The sequence below is a fragment of the Carex rostrata genome, chromosome 2, assembly GCF_964058835.1.
Source record: "Carex rostrata chromosome 2, lpCarRost1.2, whole genome shotgun sequence".
Taxonomy (NCBI): Eukaryota; Viridiplantae; Streptophyta; class Magnoliopsida; order Poales; family Cyperaceae; genus Carex; species Carex rostrata.
The window spans coordinates 15,418,419-15,437,520 of NC_135919.1; the positions used below are offsets into that span (position 1 = coordinate 15,418,419).

At 37.5% G+C, this 19,102-nt stretch overlaps 2 protein-coding genes across 5 annotated transcripts; both read right to left on the reverse strand.

Annotated features, from left to right (window-relative positions):
* Nucleotides 1-6,853: 6,853 nt before the first annotated feature.
* Nucleotides 6,854-9,470, reverse strand: LOC144544948 (large ribosomal subunit protein eL24-like). Of its 4 annotated transcripts, none has more exons than XM_078293522.1 (6): nt 9,382-9,470; nt 8,625-8,673; nt 8,158-8,233; nt 7,965-8,066; nt 7,354-7,502; nt 6,854-7,188 (listed from the first exon to the last, which is right to left on the reverse strand). In XM_078293522.1, the coding sequence occupies exons 2-6, from the start codon at nt 8,633-8,635 to the stop codon at nt 7,038-7,040; spliced, it is 489 nt and encodes a 162-aa protein (XP_078149648.1). In that variant the 5' UTR covers nt 8,636-8,673; nt 9,382-9,470; the 3' UTR covers nt 6,854-7,037. The 4 variants fall into 4 exon arrangements, with proteins under 4 accessions (XP_078149648.1, XP_078149639.1, XP_078149656.1 ...); XM_078293513.1 differs by lacking the exon at nt 9,382-9,470 and adding an exon at nt 8,939-8,984; XM_078293530.1 differs by lacking the exon at nt 9,382-9,470 and adding an exon at nt 8,854-8,911.
* A 1,308-nt stretch (nt 9,471-10,778) lies between these two features.
* On the reverse strand, nt 10,779-18,718 carry ABCG31 (pleiotropic drug resistance 3). The gene is made up of 20 exons (XM_078293490.1): nt 18,309-18,718; nt 18,106-18,226; nt 17,811-17,899; nt 17,541-17,625; nt 17,003-17,165; nt 16,804-16,880; nt 16,543-16,687; nt 15,880-16,457; nt 14,679-15,156; nt 14,486-14,589; nt 14,210-14,366; nt 14,033-14,125; nt 13,799-13,929; nt 12,979-13,602; nt 12,789-12,872; nt 12,178-12,539; nt 11,929-12,100; nt 11,747-11,834; nt 11,383-11,549; nt 10,779-11,191 (listed from the first exon to the last, which is right to left on the reverse strand). Exons 1-20 carry the CDS (start codon nt 18,647-18,649, stop codon nt 10,925-10,927), a joined length of 4,326 nt encoding a protein of 1,441 aa, XP_078149616.1. The 5' UTR covers nt 18,650-18,718; the 3' UTR covers nt 10,779-10,924.
* Nucleotides 18,719-19,102: the final 384 nt, after the last annotated feature.

The window sequence follows — 19,102 nt, forward strand, 5'->3', positions numbered from 1 at the left end:
AGATTCTGTAATTCAAAAGGTTTTGCACAATTACAAATCTATTTTTGCAGAACCAAGTACACTACCACCACAGAGATGGGTGGATCACAAAATTGAGCTCAAACCTGGGTCACAACTGTTATCACATTATTAGACCTATCATTTCGACTTGTTTCCATACGAAAATCTATGTTTTGAACCAACAAAGGGTACCTTTTACATTGAACATCCATAGAATGTGGTACTGCTAAGTTTTGGTTCTTACTTTGCAGGAATCAGGCGAAATTGGGCAAAATCAGGCAATTGGCAGACTTCAGGAAGCTCTGATGCGAGTCGCATTCATCTGGTGCGAGTCGCATCCAAGCCCAAAGCGACCTGCGATGCGACCCTCACTGCTCTCTCTTGAAGACCATCTGATGCGAGTCGCATCCACCTGATGCGAGTCGCATCAACTGTTGCCGCCCAGTTCAAATTAAATCTGACAAGCCCAAAGTCAACTCTGTTGCCTATATAAGGAGGTCCTATGCCAGAATTCGAGGGGCTTTTTCCCCCTCTACATTCCAGAACACAAAAAGAGCGAAGATCAAGAGAGAAGAAGGAGATTGGAGCTTGATTGAAGAAGAAGAGAAGGGAAGATTTCAAGATCCTCTCCAATCTACTCTGGATCTTCGAGCTCCATTATGATTTGCTTATTCTCTCTCTCTTTCATGTTTACTTTTGTTATGCTTGAGTAGATCCCTGTTTCTTAGGGTTAAGATGTAATCTCCAAACCTTTTCTTTGAGTTGAATGATGTTTTGATCTAATGTTGAACTTGTGTGATTGTTGTTTGAGTATTCATTGTTTGCTTGATTGTGATTTCTTGATTGATTCTTGATTGTCTACTGTTAGATGTCTATAGCATCTCTTCTAGTAATTAGGCCTTGATGTATCTTGTAATTGTAATTGAGCACTTGAAGTAGATCTAAGATCAATAGTAACCGAGAGGTGAAATTTCTATTATCGAGAGGTTATAGATACTTCTAGTTAACCAGACAATCAATCTAGGTTAGATACCAGTAGGCGAGAGCCACAGGTCGAAGCCTCGCACAAGAAATCAACTTAGATACGAACTCATGTCAGCTCTGCTCGAGGGCCATGCGACCCGCATCAGAGATGATGCGAGTCGCATCACACAGGTCGCATCAGAGATGATGCGAGTTGTATGATAGGTCCAGAGAAGGAAAAGTTTGGAGATGAAGTCTGAAACCCTAAGAACACCTTTTATAATTGATTCAAAACCAAACCTTTTAATCACTTTCATTTACCTTTAATTGAATTGTCTTTTGAAATTTAGAAATTGAAACAAATCAAACCCAATTCTTCAAACTTCTAGTACCTAACTTGGATTTGTGAAAGTCTAGAATTGAGTTTAACCGTCCCTGAGGATCGATACCTTATTTTACTACACGGATAGGATTGTACACTTGCAATCCTAGACGTGAGTGGATTCAAGATTTAAAACAAGTACAATTAGTTGTATTTGGAACTTTGTAAGCACACTCTGAGAAGCGAACAACAACCATTCAGTCAAAGACCATACAGGTTCTCACATTTTCAGAAGATGGAAATAGAGAAAATTATACAAGAGTTACTCAACAACTCTTTGATTCAACACAGCACCAGTAACTATTCCTCTCCAGTGCTTTTAGTAAAGAAAAAGGATGGTACTTGGAGAATGTGCGTAGATTACAGGAGATTGAATGAGGAGACAATGAAAAACAAATTCCCAATACCTATAATCGATGATCTCCTGGATGAACTAAATGGAGCTAAATATTTCTCTAAGCTGGATTTAAGATCAGGTTATCACCAGATTTTGATGGCTGAAGAAGATGTACCCAAAACAGCATTTTGCACACACGAGGGCCTTTATGAGTTCAAGGTCATGCCTTTCGGGTTGACAAACGCTCCTGCCACATTCCAAGCGTTGATGAACAGGATTTTCAAACCTTATCTCAGAAAATTCATTCTCGTTTTTTTTGATGATATCCTTGTTTTTAGTAGGGACTTGGAGGCCCATGTTGAGCATTTGAAGCTGACCCTTCAGACCCTAAGGGAGCATCAGCTATATGTGAAGGAGTCTAAATGTGCATTTGGTGTTCAACAAGTACACTACCAAGGCCACATCATTTCAAATGAAGGTGTATCAACTGATCCCTCAAAGGTGGAAGTAATGGTGCAATGGCCATTACCTAAAGATGTCAAGGGGCTAAGGGGTTTTCTAGGCCTCACAGGTTACTACAGGAAATTCATTAAAGGGTATGGTATTATCTCTAAAATGAAGGAAGATGTGCATGCCTTTATTCAGAGATGTGAAAACTGTCAATTGAATAAACATGAACATGTGGCAACTCCGGGATTAATACAACCTCTACCGATACCGGATGAAGCGTGGTCAAGCGTAGGAATGGATTTTGTGACGGGGTTACCCAAGTCAAAAGGTTATGAAGTGGTCATGGTGGTAGTTGACCGCTTAACAAAATATTCACACTTTATTCCCCTCTCCCACCCTTATACTGCTACTCTAGTGGCTCAGTCCTTTATGGATCATATCTACAAGCTTCATGGTTTACCGGCCAACATAGTTTCTGATAGAGACCCGTTGTTTACCAGTCGGTTCTGGAAGGAACTAATGAGCAAGATTGGAGTTCAACTAAACATGAGTTCAGCCTACCATCCCCAATCTGATGGGCAAACCGAAAAAGTAAACCAGTGTTTAGAAAGTTACCTTCGCAATATGGTCTTTGACAAGCAAGCGAAATGGATGAATTATCTCTCTTTGGCAGAGTGGTGGTATAACACCAACTGGCATAGTGCTATTAAAATGTCACCATTTGAGGCTCTATACGGATACCCTCCACCTCAGCTCGCTTTAGGAAGCATTCCCAAGAGCCAGGTGGAATCAGTCAACACTTTTCTGCAAGATAGACAATCAACACTGGCCCAATTGAAGTTGAATTTGAAGAGGGCTCAAGAGAGAATGCGCAAAAACGAAGATAAGCATAGAAGCGAGCGCAAATTTGCTGAAGGGGATTGGGTTTATCTCAAATTGCAGTCTCACCGTCAAATTACAGTGGCGGGCGTGCGAAACCAAAAGCTAGGTTCCAAGTACTATGGACCTTTTGAGGTGGTACAGCGCATAGGTACTGTTGCATACAAACTCAACTTGCCGCCTGGTTCACTCATACACCCAGTGTTTCACGTGTCTCAACTCAAAGCCAAGGTTGGGGATACTCAGGTGGTCTATCCGGTGCTACCACTCATTGGACCAGCAGCCAATTCGGAGCCCATGCCTCAATCAATTTTAGCAAGGCGAATGGTGAAGAAAAGGAATGCTGCAGTAACTCAAATTTTGGTACAATGGAGAAATCAAATCACTGATGATGCGACATGGGAGGATTATGAGAGCATGGCGCAGCGATTTCCTGAGTTTATTCGTGAGGTCACGAATGTCGTTAAGGAGGGAGGAATGCAACGAGAGGCAACAGATTTGGGGGGGACCGTTGAAGAGGAAGGAACTGACAGCGGGTCCCACTATTCAATTAATAAATAGAACGCTTCGTTAGAAGGGGCTGCGCCGTTAGTGGAGGCATGGCTGATGATTGGGCCCCACTAAACAGAAACGGAGCTGATCAGAAAGAAACAGAAGCTGATTCTCCACTGAGCAATAAACGGAGCTGATCGTAAGCTGAGCAATTGATGGATATTCAACCAATTTCTGTTATTTCTGTTGCAATGTAATCGCCTATATAAGGCTAGTGTAACCATGATACAAGGCTATGAAATGAATAAACCAGTTTCTTGAATTTCTATTGTTCTATTCCAATTTCCATTTTTCCGTAATCTCAATTTTCATAAAATTTCTGATTCTCTTATCTCTAATCAACTCAAATTGAGTTTGATTAGCTGCTGGGATCCCAAGATCGTAGCAGGAGGGGAGAGACAAAGTAGATTTGGACGAAATCTGTTACTCCGATTTGAGAGGTAAGTTTTACTGTAACGAAGGTAGCCTTCTCCGTCGTCCTCTTCCCTTCCCGTTAATGAGGATCTACTGGAGCACAGCCTTATGGGCAGGAAAATTCTGCCCACACATAGATTTAACCGTTGGATCTGCTTTAGGATCTGCGCTGTGATGAACGCTTGATGAAACGGAAAATTGAAAAGCTCCTCCGTTGGCTCCTTTTCCTTGCGATTCTCTCTCTCATCCGGTCTTTCGGCCTCCGCGTTTCTCCTCTCCATCTCGCTCGCGCATCGCATCCCTCTCCCTCAGCTACGCCCCTTCTTGCTCTCCTACTCGTGCTGCTTCTCGCTCAGACGCGCTGCGCTCTCCCAGTTGTGCCTTGCCTCGCCATGGCTCAGCACAGTCGACGAATTTACCAAATTTACCATCTTTCCGCTCAAGTTAGTCTCCTCACTCTTCTTTGTACCCCTCAAGTATGCAGTCCTCTTTCAGTTTAACGATTTCATATTTTATCTCAATTTTTTGAATTTTTTGTCAATCTTTGTAATTTTTGCTATTACAGTAAAACGTTGATATACATTTTTGCTTTGTTGGACTGGCATGGTGGTGTTTAGTCTTGGATTGAGAAATAACTATTATGTCAATATCATGTGCTGATTCTAGTTAAGCATCTCAGGATTAGAAATTATCTTGTTATCTAAACAAAAAGGCCACACAAATTATAAATTGGTGTCTTATCTTTCGATTCCTAGAGCATTAAATGGCGTTGTGATTCGATTAGCATCCAACCAATCAGTGGTCTACACAACTATCAATTTAATCTAAGGTTGGACATACTAGTAACTTTTCTTTTTAGTTGTTACTTTTTATCTTATTTTCCTTTTGTAACTTTTACACACTTAGAATAAACATGTTTGCTAATTAAGTTATATTTGTTTTACTGTTTGCCTTTCATCTACTTGGTATGCTTATTTATGCTTGGAATAAGCATGTTTGTTTGCATGACTGATCTGGAAATTCCGATAAAATCTGGACTAGAATTGAAAATTTGCATTTTTCCATAATTTAAGTGTCCATTTCGGAGTTTTACACAGTATGGTATGGTGACGGTACCTCTGTACCAGCATGGTATGGTAATGGTACCACTGTACCAGTATGGTATGGCACTGTATCATCAATCTGTTTTGCTTTTGCTTATGCTCAGAGCATTATGTTTGCAGTAGACTTGTTAATGTTTTGATTTGTCAGGTTCTTTTCCTAAAGATGGGAAGTACTTATATACTGGAGGAACAAAGGTACTTTTTATTTTTTTTCTTATTCTCACCGCTAAATCTACATTTCTATTTTGACTTTATTTTGTGCAGATATTGAGAAGATCATATTTGGAGAATGGAGACACTTAATCTAACTTAAATAATGAATCAATCCAATGGAGAAGATAATTCTATTGGACTTGCTTATAATCAATCTTATTTTTGGAATTTGAGCTTTAATTCACAAGAAGAGTGTGTGGAGCCGGCCAAGTGATCTGAGCATGACAAAAAACAGTATGGAATGACAGCTGGATTGTGCTATATTCATAATACATAGTGCAACTGGGGAAGGGACTTCTTAAAATGGAAGGGGTGGGGGTATGATAAGTCGGTGGAACTTGGGTGGAACTCTTGTTTGTAGGCAATCTAGGTAGGTTAGTTTTTATTATTGCTAAATCATATAAGCAACATACATGCACATGCCTAAGGATACAGATGGAATTGGATACACAAGGTTTCAGAGAGTACAAGGAGCACTAAAGTGTTTCTAATTATTCCTGCATGATCACTTTCAAACCAAAATTAGCAAAAGAATAGAAGGCAGAGTGGACTGGTACGCCACAGCAAAAGGATTACAAGGGCAGTTATGGAAGTCTGCGCTAAAGACAATGTTTTTGTTTTCCCTTTTCTTTTGTTTTTTTCAAATTTCAATTAAGTCAGTAGATGTATTTTTTCTTTCTGAATCAATATAAAATAGATAAGTATTACGATTGATGTCAGCTAGAGTAAAATAGAATGGATTTTTATTTACATGTAATGTTATTTTTTTTAATCAAGTTAGAGCATACAGGTTTCCAATTTTCCGTTTTCCTTACAATTTGTATTGGAGTATATCTCTGTCGAATCAATTGAACCAATTCCTCGTCATCCAAATCCACTCTTAATTCTTGATATAATGGATTGTTAAAAACTAGTTGATTGTGATTTACTTCCTCTCGATCTAAATCGAGGTAAAATAAAGGATTCTAGTGATTTGCTCTCAGTACTCTTTTTGCTTCCTTTTTGAATCTTTCATTCACAGATTCTGGTGTGATCTTATATTGATGAAAATATATTTTTTTTTGTTTTTCTACAAGTGGAACTTTTCGGATAATATTGGTCTTTGGAATCCTTGGCAAGTCTTGAAAATGGTAGAACGTTTATACATAATGAATGCTTGTACTAGTTTTCTTCAGAAAATAGTAGTACATGACAACATGTAGCCTGTTTCATTCTTTCTTATGAAACACGGTTTTATGCAATGATCTCTTTACAGTCATAGATCCTCAATGTATCAGCAATCAGACATGAGTTACACAAGGTATGCTATCCTCTTTTCACTTTAGCTCTTAATCGAATTGATAATTCACAACCAATGTTTGTACTTTCTAATAATTCACAACAATAGATGTAAAACATTGTTAGTCACTAGAGATTTTCAGAATTCCACTACTGATTTCCTTAAAGCTTGCTTTATTTTCAACATGCAAATTAGTTCTGTTGATTCATTTGAATATACAAGTAGAAACCCTTAATTTGTTAATTTGGGGGATGAAGGGGATGGGAGCAAAGACTCAAAAAGAACCAAAAACAAAATATAGTAAATTAAAATCAACACAGTATACCATAGCAAAATAGCAACAAAACTTTCGGCTACAGGTCTGACGAAAATTCCGAAAACTATCAATACCTCAAACAAAAACACTAGATTAAACATTATTTTGTTCCACAGACAAAAGAAATACAAAATCTAAACAGGGACGCTTCAGCGCTTGCCGCCGCCACCACCAAGCTTGGGACCTTTGGTGGGCTTTGGGGCAGCACCTTTGGCAGTACCTTTTGAGGACTTGGTCAACATTTCTTGCTTCTTTGCCTTCTTCTCATCCTTCGTCTTCTTGATACGCTCCTTGATCTCACTATAATGAATACAGAAATTCAAATCTTTAAACGTCTTGCAAAAGAAGCTTAATGAAAAAAAATCACATATTACCTTCTATACCCAGCTTTTAATCAAATCCCAAAATGGTACAGCAATTTGAAGTACACCCTAATTTAAACAGAAGTGAAAAGTTATGACATACCGAAGAGCAGCCTCTCTGGCAGCATCCCTGACCTCAGGCTTCTCAGCCCTCTTCTTCTGGATGACCTCCAGAGTAGCCCCCACAATAGACCTTGAGTAGGGCTTCTTGGCAGCTCTGCGCCTCTTCTTCACTCCCTCAGCTTGGATATCCTGCAATAGACAATTTTTAACCATTCATTTGCAGAAAGCATTTAATATACAATTGATACATCAAAATAAAGCAATAGCATTAGCATGTTGATTTATTATTTAAAGTACGGCACCTGATACAGTATTTCCATAGGCAATTACTAACAGTATACTTTAAACAGACAAACTTGCAGAGCATTTATTACTTCATGAATTAATTATATAAGAAAATCGACAAAATAGCAACTACACCCAATGTTACACAACATTAGCTCTTAACCCTGGTAAACCAATGGACTATTGCAGTGCTGTGACACCATACAGCAAAAGGCAATACAAAAGACCGTCAAGGAGTTTACTTTTTATATACGAAATTTTAACCAGCATGTCCATACAGCAACACAGACAGGCTTCAGTACACAGTAACCAACAACACAATATAAGCCAATATGAAAAATTTACAAGAAATAATAAGAAATTTACCTTTTTGTGCTGCTTACGGTACATAGCAGTCCATGTGAGCTTGGCTGGCTTGAGCCTGTTGTGGAAGTACCGCTTGCATTTTGAGTTGGCGAACAAGAACACCTATCACCAAGTAAACTTAATTTCAGTACCAAAACAACAACAAAAAATCAACTAGCATTTTACATCCCATTAAACACATTGAAAAAATTACCTGCGAGTCAGCACGAACAAAACGAATACCCTTTCCAGGATAAATCTTCTGTCCACTGAAACGGCAAAGCTCTGTCCTGTAAACAAGCAACAGATAGAAAATACATTAGAAAACAAAATCAAGCTTCTAATATCTTCACTTGCATAACAATCTTCTGTAAATGGTATGTTACAATTACAACTAGTTGAGGCTAAATCAGGTACATTTTGTAAATAACCTTAGAAAACTCAAAAATCACGTCCTAGACAAAAAGCAATGTTATAGGAAAAAAAATTAACTTAGTTGATCATCTTTTTTTTCCAGGAAAAATTTAACCAGGCCGAATGTAAATCAACTAATTCTCTTACTCAACCTTCATTTCGTTAAGATTAGTGCAAGCAGGCGTACTTATGATTTTCCTAGCTTTTAATAAAAGATATACGGACAATACAAATAGCTCGGGAAAAAAAAGAACAAGAACGACTTACTTTAACACCATTTTCTCAGCCTTACGTTGCCTTCACCTTCTTCCTGAAACTACAAAGATACAAACATTAAACATTAAACTAAACTGAATGAAAATTTAAGCACGAACGGGATCTAGGGATCATTGATAACAGATCAAACATTTCCAAAACAAACGAAGATCCAACAGAAAGTGGTCTATCCGCTAAAATTTCAGATACTACAGAACCCATTGATCTAAAGACAAACTACCCAACTATCTCCAACAAATCTCTACAACACAATCACAGAAAAGAAGTAATTGAGAAGATGGAGGCGGTCAAGGTGGACAAACTACCTAACTATCTCCAACAAATCTCTACAACGCAATCACAGAAAAGAAGTAATCGCTCACTAGTTAGTGTTAATATATACTGTAGCATGTCACTATCAGGCAACTTGGGTTGTCTATTGTATCTTACTTTGAACTAAGGACTGATTTACTGAATACCAGCAGCATCTAGCTTTCTGGTACTGAGATTTTACCAGCATCATTTCACTTTTGACGTTATTCCAAACTTCAGTTATTGCATTCTTACACAAAGCAACTACTGGACTTCCATTCTCACACAAACTCAAAAATTAGGTATCTCTTCAAAACCCAACTTTTCTCTCATCTCTCAGTTATAAACAAGGAAAGTAGATAACAAATTTTGCCCAAATTTTGTGTTCAACAAACTGCGTTAACCCATCGGAGAGAATGAGGGAGAGAACGAGTAAGAGAGAGGAAGGGGGGCTTACCAAGAATGGAGAGGAGCAGGTAAACGGTCAGGAAGAGGGGTCGCCGCCAAGGTCGTCTGGGAGAGAGGAGAGAGAGGAGAGAGGCAGCCCGACGGAGAGGGAAGGGTTAGGGTAAGAGTCGGTGTCACAGATCGAATGAATTGTTCGATTGTTCGTGTTCGGACAGGAATAGATCGGCCCTGAGTTCGAACTGTTAAACGGGTTGTCCAAAGCCCGTTCAAGCTCGGCCCGGTTCAACTGATCCGAACTGAACTTCGGCCCTGTTTGATTTCATCCGAACTGAACTTTGCACCTGATTCACCTAACAATCTGTTCAAATATTGTCCAATTATTATCCGGCTCGTTTGTCCATAGACAAACCTGAACCTGTCCAATTAACATGCCTATTTATAGATCGTCGATTCCACCAGGTACGTCGATCCAGGCAGATGAATTTCAACGGCCTTGATTGGTTCGTAAGTATGATCCGTGGACCGAATTTAGGCCCATAGAACTCTACTTAGGCTAATAGCATGCTGTCAATTAAAATAATGTTTTGAACCCTAACCATGATGTTTAATTTATGTAAACAAAATTTAATGGAGTTAAACTTGTTCTTAAAGTTCTACCTGATGACCTAAAAATAAAGAAAATATATATGCGAGTCGAAACCGAAAGTGTTCGTCATAATTTGAAGTAAATAAAGCTATGACTTCGTTAGTTACCCCAGTTTGTACCTTAATTCTCTTATTCTGTGTATTGAAGCCTTGTTTGAAATTCAAATACAATACAGTGCTGTTACTGAAATTTCATAATCCATTAAAATTTCTCTACGGTGGAAAAAAAAAGAGACAGATGATTTGCCCAAGTAGGTAAAAGATATTGATATTGACAATAATACTGTTTTGGCATCATGCAGCGCACAAATAACAGAATCAACATGGAAATATATATGACCCGTGCACTGTATCAAATCAAACTAGCATTGTCAAATATCTTTACCCGCCCAAGCTTGCCATCTTATTAGTTATTACCCTCTAACTACTGCTAAACTTTTTCTATCAATTCATGATCAGAATTTTTTTCTTCTCTAATTCCATATAAAAACACTGGAATTTCAAGTACGTAGTGTTAGTAACAAGTGGCATAAGGAAATTAAATCGATTTTGCACGCTGACAAAATGATTAGCTTAAATTGAATTTTGTTGCAAGGCTAAATGTAACTCTTTTGCTATAGAAGTACACAGTTATCTTTTTTTATCTTCCATTATCATGTAGAAGTAGGATTAGGAACATGATAAAACTTTATATGGCTCTTACTTTTTAATGAATGGCATTTTAATAAAACATTTGCTTCGTAACAATTAGAAGTAGATAAAAGCTTGAGCCAAAGTAAGATTAAGTGAAACTTCAGGGTGTAAAAATGTAAAACAAAATAATGTAGATTTCTGCAAAAAAATGTATTTTATTTGCAACACTGAGCAGCAACTATTATTACATTGAATACATAATGATTAAATTTCTGGAGCAAAGAATAATTGTGGGTATAAAACAGAGATGAGAATTAGCGCTTTTGAAAATTTAGACGGCTAATAGAGAAGGCATAGACACTAAAGAAGAGCACCGAGAATGCCAAGAGAATCACAATTGTTACGCCGGTCATTCCGGAGCTATAGCCGAGACTGACTTCCAGATATTCCTTCACGGTACCATTAAATCCGGGCCCCACTAATGTTGTTTCCACATCACCCAATTGTGATGAGATGATGCCCTGTAAGGTCCACGCAACTGGGCATATATAGTAAAACCATATCCACCAACCAGGAATCCTCTGTTGCAATATCATTTTAAAACACCATTGTTATTTAACTCAAATACATGCCATTATACTTTGCTTATATTTCTGTATGGTAAAAGGTCGATGCGACAAATGAACAATATTTTTTTCTATATTTTTAAGGAAAATGAGCAAAATACAAAAAAAAAAAAAAAAAATCCATGAATAAGGACAGATGAACTTACAGTTTTCGGAACTAGGAATCCGGAAAGAAGATTCCACAAGGAGTAAAATGCAGAGGAAACAACTGCTGCTAGGTGTTGTGACGGAGTCAAACCCACGGCCATCATCCCATAGAATGTGAAGTACATGAAGGTAAGGAACAAAAATACTAGGTACAACAAAAATTTCGCTGCAAATTAAAAAAAAAAATACTGTTAATCCACCTTTTCTATTTGAAACTTTAAGATCTATATATAGATATGAAATGCACTTAGGAAACTCAAATTAGAATAAGTTTATTTGATTATTGGCTACAAGGAAAAAGGAAACACATATTTGCATAAGAAATATGAGAGATACTTTATATATAGACACGAGGGGTCTAACCTATGGATCTTTCGTAGTTGATCATGAAGTATGTAATTATGCCAAATATACAAGTTTGTGCGAAAATGTAAGGAATCTCTACCAGTCCCTGCACATGTGAGACAAAAAGGTAGAAGTAAGGAATTTGACAAGGCAAAAACTGTAATTTCGAAATCATACAGGGCCATGAATGAAGAGAGAACCTGAGCTACAGCATAAGGCAAGGAAGAATACATTTTAGCTGCTCTCTCTCTGTAGTAGACAGTCCTCTCAACAGATACCACAGGTTGCACGGATGAGGAATTACTGACTCCGAGAAAAATGCATGCAGAGTATAGAGATCCCATTACCATAAATAAGTCCTTGGTTGTCTTCCTGCAAGTCCATTTGTAATCAGTAAAAAAATAGTCTCTTCTTGATAGATTGAGATAAAGATAAAAAAAAGGCAATACCTTGAGGAACCGACATTCCAAAATACGGTGCCAAAAATAAGGGCGGCCACTGTTGTGAAGAAGAGTCGGACGACATTGTACTGTGGACTTCTCCAGTAAACAAGATTTTGCTTGCGGTAGCATATTTTGAACTGATTAAGAATATTTTGTGCAAACTTTGAAGGGAACTTGAGAGGCTCTGTTCCAGCGGCAGGTTTGCTTAGTTCTTGGATCACTGATTCCACTTGCCTGAATTGATTTGAGTTCCTGTAGGCATTCGCAAAATCTAAAGAAAGACACTCTTCGTTTGCTTGTGAACTGATATCCAACATCCATGTTGCTGGGTTGTAGCCACTCTGAATAGGAGTAATTCCAGGAATCCTCTGTAATACATTGTATTAATAAATATTAGATTGCCTCCGATAGCAAAAATTAAAATAGTATTGACAAGAACTATGCAGACTAAAATTCAGGTTGCCATAGTTGAAGCTGTACACCATGTTTTGCACTAATGACAATAACTATGCATACTACATATATAGACCCTTGTTCAAGTAAACTTCAATTTGATCAAGTAGAAATGATGAATGATGAACTTTATAAAAAAATAACAAAAGAAAATAAATTCTAACCTGAAAGTAATCAATCATAGTTTGTGAATGAAGCCCCAATGGCCCTCCATATATTACATGCCCTCCTCTCTTCATTAGAAGTAACTGACACCAAATTAACAAAAAATAATTAAATTAAGCAGAGCTTCATATAACCAAAAAAACAAAGAACTTATAAGAAAAGGTGGTAGTGTTAAAGAAATGAGCTAACCTCATCAAATGCTTCAAAAATATCTATGCTAGGTTGGTGAATAGTACAAACAACAGTTCTACCAGTATCAACTGTGTTACGGATAGTACGCATAACAATGGCAGCAGCACGAGCATCCAAGCCGGAGGTAGGCTCATCCATAAAAATAATAGAAGGATTTGCAACCAACTCAACAGCAATTGTTAGACGCTTCCTTTGCTCAGTAGATAAGCCAGTACTCCCGGGCATACCCACCAATGCATGTCTTAATGGTACTAGCTCCACTAGCTCCATGACTTGCTCTACAAATGCAATCTTCTCTTCTTTACTTATATCATGAGGCAGACGGAGGCTAGACGAGAACCAGAGCGACTCTTCCACCGTGACTTGAGGAGAATGGATGTCATTCTGCTCCACATATCCCGAAACTCTGGCGAAGCTGTTTTGCTCTTTTAGAAAACCTGATATGTGAATCTCCCCTTCAATATATCCCCCCGTTTTCCTCCCAGCTAATACATCCATCAAGGTTGTCTTCCCTGCACCGCTTGATCCAACCAATGCCGTCAACACATGCGGTCTGAATACTCCACTCACATCACGCAATAATTGTAGTCGTTCCTCTGTTACACCTTGAGATCTAATTTCCTGACAAATTAGTTAATATTTTACCGTTATTCACACATAATACTGCGAACTTATAGCAACGTGGCATCCATATTACTATAATTATTATTATATTGCTCCGGTAAATTAATACAAAACTTGTCAGAGTTATCTTAGAGCTAAAAGGAGACAGAGAGAAACAGAAATATAAAAGTAATAGGTGAAGCATGCAATTCACCTTTGGTATATCGACGTAGTAATTGATGTTGTGAAATGTCATTGACAGTGGTTGAAATGGGAGGATCATTCCTGTTTTACCAGGGCAGTTAGCTTTTCCTTCAATGTTTAGTTCTTCTTCTTCAGCTTTCCCTTAAAAAAGTGCATAACTTTTTTTTATCAAAATCTTATTCAGAGTTTTGGATTAATTGAACATTAATGACAGCAGTTACTACAAAAATTATCGAGTTCTCACCTTGAGATGCATTTTTGAGTTCAGGAGATGAAAGGCTGCTGTCTTTCTTCTTCATTGTACCGGATGGTATTATTGCTTGTGCTTTTCCAACGGCTTTATAAGGCATTGAAGTACAAAAAGGTCATTGATTTTAATCCAAAATCATATCAACAAAAAAGGAAACATATGAAGACTTACGGTTAAGATGTGCAAAGGCAAGATTAAGAATGACATTGAACAGGATAGTATAACCCAACAAAACAACAATCCCAATCCAGTACCAGTACTCCTGAGTAGGCAGATCCTGTAGAATCAACACATTTTCTCCAACAGTTCCATTTCCTAGAAAGGACCTCTGTTCATGGTATCAGAAGAAAGATATACTATTAGCTTCTAATTTAATTTTTAAAAAAATTGTATAACTTCCATTCTATGTAAGATAACACACACTCGAGCTATATATATGAAGCATACCTTATCCCATCTTGGAGCGGAGAACTCATTGACTGAGATGGCACGTTGAGCATATGTTAATGGAGAGAGCCAATAAGCCCAAATCCACCAGGATTTTACTTCATCTACATATTTAGATTTGAGCATACTAATAAGCACATAGAAAATTGATGTAAATTAATTGAAGTAAATTATAACCGGGAGGCCAACGAACCTTTGGGAACGATAAAGCCTCCCAAAAGAAAGGTGGCTAAGAGGCCAGCAGATCCAAAAGTGTTAGCAATGGTTACGTCACGAGCAAGAGCTCCTATCATCCGAAATAACCCTAATGCCATTTGGTGCATACAAAATAACACCAGCATAAATTGGAAAAACCTTTCCACATCTGGTGCAAATCCTACTGTATAGTAAACTATACATGACCACACAATGGCTTCAACAATGGAGTAAGGAACACGGACTGCCCAACTGGGAATTGAGAAAGCCCAAGCCGGATGAAACAAATTATCTCTCTGTTTATAAAATACTGGTAGTCGAGATATTGTAATTGACAGCTCTGAAAATCCATTAAACATCATATGAATTAGTCCAAAAAACAAGCAAGAGAGATATTCCCTTCCATTTGTTTCATCCACCGGATGTAGCCTTGTGCGGAGAAACATGGTGCATGTTATTAGTCCAACTATGGCAACCTGAAAATTTCGATTCATATATATATGTTTAGTATACTTAGATTTATCAATTTTGTGGCGCTTCTTGACTTTGCAAAAAGTTCACTGTTCCTTTAATATTTATATTCTTGACCTGCTATATATGCCTAGTTCTTTTGCACATGTTGTATGCATGTTTTTTTTCCACGCAAACACCTTAATATGTTGTCAAGAAAAATAATAATTTTTTGGCAATTGGTATTCAATTTATCACCCATTTATAATTTTTGTTTTATGTGCAAAATTTTTGCCATTGAGTGATGAAATTTTCCTCTCAACGAACAAATTAATTAATACAATAACTTTCCACAAAACTTTTGAGCATGTTTGGCAAAATTAAGAGCAAGCATAATAATACATCAAAAGTGGGAGACTGGGAGTAAATTAATTAGGAGACATTTGATCATTTCTACTTCCTTTTCTAAAAAATATTTGGCTGTTGGTATGATTAAGACTTATCTCAATGAACAAATACAGAGCAAAACAGAGATATATGTTTAGCCATGCATACGATTGTGGTATTTGTTGAAACAATTGTCAATTGCTAGAGTTTGTGTGGATGATGAGTTTTCAAGTCCTCATAATGTACATTACTTGCTTGTATACCTAGTAAATATGTTACTTCAAAGTGCGAAATAGTCAAGTGGTATTTTGCAAAGGTATCAAATAACCTCTTATTATAAATCAGATGTTATTGGGCAATACCTGGAAGGTTCTGAAGGTATAAAGAAAACGATGTCGGCCTAATAAGAGTAGCTCTCTTGAAAAGCATGCTTTAAGGAGTTCTTTCTTTGAAATGGCATATTTTGTTTTTGCAAGGGCTGCTTTACTACAAGTATGTGACGGGGAAGAAATAGCATACTGCACTTCTTTCCAGTACTCAGATTCTTTATAAGCAGCGACCATCTCAGATACAGGAACAAAGGAATATGGTTTGGAAGGGTTAGACCAGTACTGAACCTGATCCTTTCTAGAGGTAACCTCTTGTAGAAAATCAGCGACCCCCTTACGAGGAGGCAATGTAAAACCCAAAGACTCAAAATGCTGCACAACAGTATTGACGGGGCCCTGATATATGATGTTCCCTTCGGACAAAAGAATGACATCATCAAAAAGTTCGAATGTCTCTGGCGGAGGCTGTAGAAGTGACATAAGCACTGTCCCCTCCATCAAATGCACAAAGTTTCTCATGCACTTCACTATTTGGTATGTAGTTGAGCTATCTAATCCGGTTGATATTTCATCCATAAAAAGAGTTTTCCTTGGTCCAACTATCATCTCTCCTGTAATTAATGAGAAAGAAATTTAGCTGTGTTCCTTAAAGAGAGTATTCGGAAAAAAAATTATGGTGAGTTTGTCTATAAAAACCTGTTGTAACCCGCTTCTTTTGACCACCAGAGATACCCCTGACCATATCACTTCCAACTAGAGTATCAGCACATACATCAAGGCCAAGAACTTTTAGAACATACTCTGTTGCAAGATTATTTTTTTTACCTCCCAAGGAAGCAACCTAATTTATCAATACATTTAAAATGAATTACTAGCATATTTTAAAAATCAGTGCTAGCTAGCAGGTCTTATAAAGATTTTGTAAGATAATTAACTAGGGATTAATTTTGTGCTGACCTTCATAAAAGCATCTATTTCAGGGCTTGGGTAAATGCCTTGTTCCTTCTCAAGTTTGACTAATTCTATCAAATAATCTATAACAACAGATGCATAAATTAATATATGAAAAACAAACAACTATGAAAAAAATAATGTGGTTTCCAGAAACAAAAATGGGGGAAAAGAATGAAGAAAAAGGTAAGTTACGGAGTGATACCTTGCCAGCTTTGACTTGCACCTTGGCATTGTGCAGCAAAATTAAAATTCTCTCGAACAGTCATCTCACCAATATGGTTGTCTGTCTGGCTGATATAAGCACAAGTCCTTTGCACATAGAACTCATTAAGACCACATCCATTGTAACTTATTTTTCCCGATTTCTGAGAAAAATCAATATGAAATTAACTCAAATTATGTACAGGAAGAAAGAAACAGAAGATGAGAAGTTTACTTTTCTGTATGAAAAACCTTATAACATTCATATACCCATAATTTATTGGTAAGGCATTAATCCAAATTAAGAACAAGAATAAATGACATGTTCAAGTTGTCATAAGATCAAGTTCATATATTTGGTTCTGACCAATGTAGATATATGTTCACATCGAAGTCAAAACAAAAATTTTAATTTAAATTTTATACAGTGATGATGCTGTATGGAGTTAAAAGCGATTCAAAATTGTATGCATATACTGTCAATGAAGGAGAATGAATTTAAAAAGTAATTCGATGTTCCAAAGAGATTAGACCAAGACCTTCAGCTGAGCATCTAATTTACCAGCAAGAGCTCGCAACAGGGTAGATTTCCCCGATCCAGGAGGTCCCAACAACAATGTCATTCTACGCACCAAAAGAACCATTAAATCAGCAATCATTAATCAACTACAGTTCATTGTATAGAACAATACAAAATCACTCTCATTTTTCGTGAACAAAAGAAATTCCGACTAAGAAAGCATAAGAAAATTATATAAATGGATACTTTGTAGAGTCAAGGTGAGTCAAAGAAAAAAGTGAAAATTGACCTTCCAGGCTTGATGACGCCGCTGACACTGTCCAAAATGGTGAGAGTGTGTTTTTTGGGTCGCAGAGCATGCATGGATATCAGAAGTTGCTGCACCAACATACCGTACATCAACTTTTGAATATAGAATTTATAAAAACCTTTTGGATTTTCCTTATTCAAGGTTATTTTTTCTTACGAAAATTTGATATATGAGAGAATTATAGTCAATTTAAACAGAGAGATGATACCATTACAAAAAAAACAGAGTTGAGTTGATTGATCAGAATTCAGATATAGAAAGAGGAAACTTTCACCTCAGTAATATCATTGACGTAATTGGTGAGAGAAGGTAACGCTCTGCTACCAACATGAACCTTGGTAGATATATTCAAGTTCTCGAACTTTACTTCGACTTTGGGTACTTCAAGCCCAACCCTATAAGTGATGTTCAAATCACACGGCTTATTATCATCTCTTGATAACTTATTTATTACCAAAAAAACATATAACAACGTACGCATCAAAGCGAGCCTTGAGTCGAGACAAGAAATTGAAGTTGTCCTGCTCAGGGGTGGCGAGTGCCTCTTGAAGAACAAGGCTGCGCTTGCGGGGGTCGAGCTTGCGAACATCGACAAGCTCAAGAGATTGAGAGGTGGCGATCGATGCAGAGTGAGGGACAATTGCAAAGTTGCTGCGATTGAGAGAGGGAATCCGTTCCATGGCGGCCCATAACAGCTCCTTCTCGTCTTCCTCAACAGTCTCGGCATTGGAAGGACGATTGAAGTGCTGATCTCCAGCCAGAATCCCTTCATCTATCACGTAAATAAAATCGCTTACATGATCCGGTGCGGCTGCCATTTTCTCGTCCCGCCTAGCGTCACCTTGGTTAATTAATCGTTTAAGAATTAAGCCCCTATTTTAACTTTCTCCCCAGTATAAAGGCTCAATCGGTCATTCCTAGGCACCGATTGATCAATATTTGCCTGACTTAAAAGGGCTCGTCAATTAATAAGAAGAACGATGATTCGTCCCGCCATTTAATTACGAAGCAAGTTTACCAAAATGACCTTTCTAGATGCACGCTCATGCTCTAAATAGCAAAGTGGAGGTATAACGTTAACACCTTTGACCATTCATGCGTCCTAAACGGAATGCAAACTATAATCAGATGTCTAAATGGATGTCATATGAATCGGATGGCAGAATTTTATATCCATGTAAAATTCGTTTTACTTATATTTTATTTTTATCCGTAGAGTATATTTTCATTCGTATTCTATTCTTATTTATTAAAACTATATTTGAATGACA